This window comes from Rhagoletis pomonella, unplaced genomic scaffold, assembly GCF_013731165.1.
Source record: "Rhagoletis pomonella isolate Grant_MI unplaced genomic scaffold, Rhpom_1.0 Rhpom_scaffold_00006, whole genome shotgun sequence".
Classification (NCBI taxonomy): domain Eukaryota; kingdom Metazoa; phylum Arthropoda; class Insecta; order Diptera; family Tephritidae; genus Rhagoletis; species Rhagoletis pomonella.
In genome coordinates, this window is record NW_023458560.1 from 79,521,276 (window position 1) to 79,523,341 (window position 2,066).

The 2,066-nt window shown below is 36.5% G+C and overlaps 1 protein-coding gene across 1 annotated transcript in view; it reads right to left on the reverse strand.

Annotated features, from left to right (window-relative positions):
- The window catches only part of LOC118741394 (estradiol 17-beta-dehydrogenase 11-like), a gene marked incomplete at its 5' end in the record, with an annotated part of 2,445 nt that extends 1,828 nt beyond the window's left edge, over window positions 1-617 (reverse strand). The window contains 2 exon segments of the mRNA XM_036473350.1: window positions 266-391; window positions 511-617. Coding sequence (XP_036329243.1) covers window positions 266-391; window positions 511-525 — 141 coding nt within the window.
- Between the last annotated feature and the right edge of the window lie 1,449 nt (window positions 618-2,066).

The following is a 2,066-nucleotide window of genomic DNA, read 5'->3' on the forward strand; positions in this document are numbered from 1 at the left end:
AAATACATTTAAGGCGCAGCGAAGCACGCCGGGTAATTGCTAGTTAGAAATAAATAATTTTAAATTCATTACTTAAGAATTTTTTAAGACATTAAGTCCACTATCAGAGATGATTTATGAATGAATGAATGAGATGACTTTAAGAATCGAAAACCTGTAAGTCGATTCCGATATCTAGAATCGATTTTATGCGCGCCTTTCCATCAATACTCCTGATTTATTCAAGAAACTCTGTTAATAATTATAGCGGTAATTTAGTACTCACAGCAGCAAATTTACTAGCGCAGTAGTCGACCAGCTTGGTAATGCCTACATGACCGGCCAAAGAGGCGATTGTCGCAATATGTCCACGCTGTTGCTCAATCATCCTTGGTAGAAAGGCTTTAGTAGTCTGCAAAGTCACGAACGAAAACAGTTTATGTTTTTTATGGTAAAAAATATGCATACTAAATAATTCTCGTTCTACTATTTGCATATGTTTTGTAAAAGTAATTGAAAAATTTGACATACCCAGAAATGAGCCATCACATTGACGTTGAAGGATCGCTCGATGAGATGATCGGGTGTGTCCAAAAGATGACGCCCAGACACGACACCGGCATTATTGATTAACAAAGTCACCTAGAATGAGGATGCAGGATACATTTTTGAAAAAGAATGTAGATCACGAATATTGTTGCCTGGGAGAAATGGATTTAGTCTATCGTTGGTTCGAACTAATATTAAATAAACTGAGTTTAAATTGAACAACTGGCTGACATTTGATTGGATGATTTAGTTTAAACCCGCCAGATCGGGCGTTTAGACTGAGTTTAAAGCACGGCTGTGCACTGAAAAGCTGGCTCTTAAGGTCTAAAACCGGCTATGGCAATGTGTGTGTAAATAGCTTTAGTCTGCGTAGAGACATTGTCGGCCCCATGAGTACAAAACCCCGCCTCATCACACACTGATTGGATTCCGGTTTTGAATTATGTCGTTACTTTTTTTTCAAAGCTTCAATAGAGGAAACCAAAGCTTCTTTTGAGCAACTCGCCGAAAACTTTCTATAGCTTTAAGCAACCAGGTGTCATAATGGAACCTTAGCCTCTCTCTAGCTTTTGGGAGGTATCTTCAGATGTTTTCCTGCTACAGGTATAATGGCAACGGGGTTCAATTGGTAGCATGTACAGTAAATACTTAGAAGCTGGACAATTGGCGAAAGGTAGCGCAGAACGTCTTCAAAAACTTTCCAGAATAAGTTGAGGCGGATCTGCATTGCCAAATGCAACATGCTTCAACTGATACCGGAACACTATGGTATTCAAGGTAACAAACTGGCCGAAGAACTGCGGTTCATTAGATATTTAAATTGGATCAGATGCATTGCAGGGCCAAGAATGGCGGTGAATGTCTGGTATATCGGGGATGTACTGAATAGTGATTATGAGAATAAATAGTTTCCTGAAAAGGTCAGACAAGGTCCTCATAGAGACAGAAAAAAAAGCACTGAGTTGGTGCATTTTCGGTTCAGTTATTTTGAGAGTGGAAAAGTTGCATTCTTTTTCACTCGACGAACTAATAAGATTCATCCAGGGGTCTGGTAGACCTTCCATATGAGTTGCACTCTTCTCTTTGTTATATTCTGTTTATTGATTAACAAGCAATCCTGGCAAAGATAGTTGAAAGTATTTTATAAGACAATTGAAAGACATTAGGCAAGATTGTTTGAAAGATTTGGTTTATTCTGGCATGAAAGTCTTACAGAAAATGCTCCATTGGCAACTTTCACGGTGACAAGCTCTTTTGAGAGAAAGTACTAGGTATGTATAGCATTTTGCTTGCGCTGCACCCACAGCCGCAATGGCCAAGTCAGGAAAGCACTGGTGTGCCATTTTCTTGTAATGCTAAGATTTTATTGATTTCAATACAAAAAAAAAAAATTTTTCATTAAATTAAATTTTTTATGTAATTTTTTAAATATTTTTTTTTTTAGTTTAATTTAAATTTTTTTTTATAGTTTATAGGAACAATAACATGTTTTTTTTTTTTAATTATATTCGTTTTAAATTTTGATGTAATTTAAATTT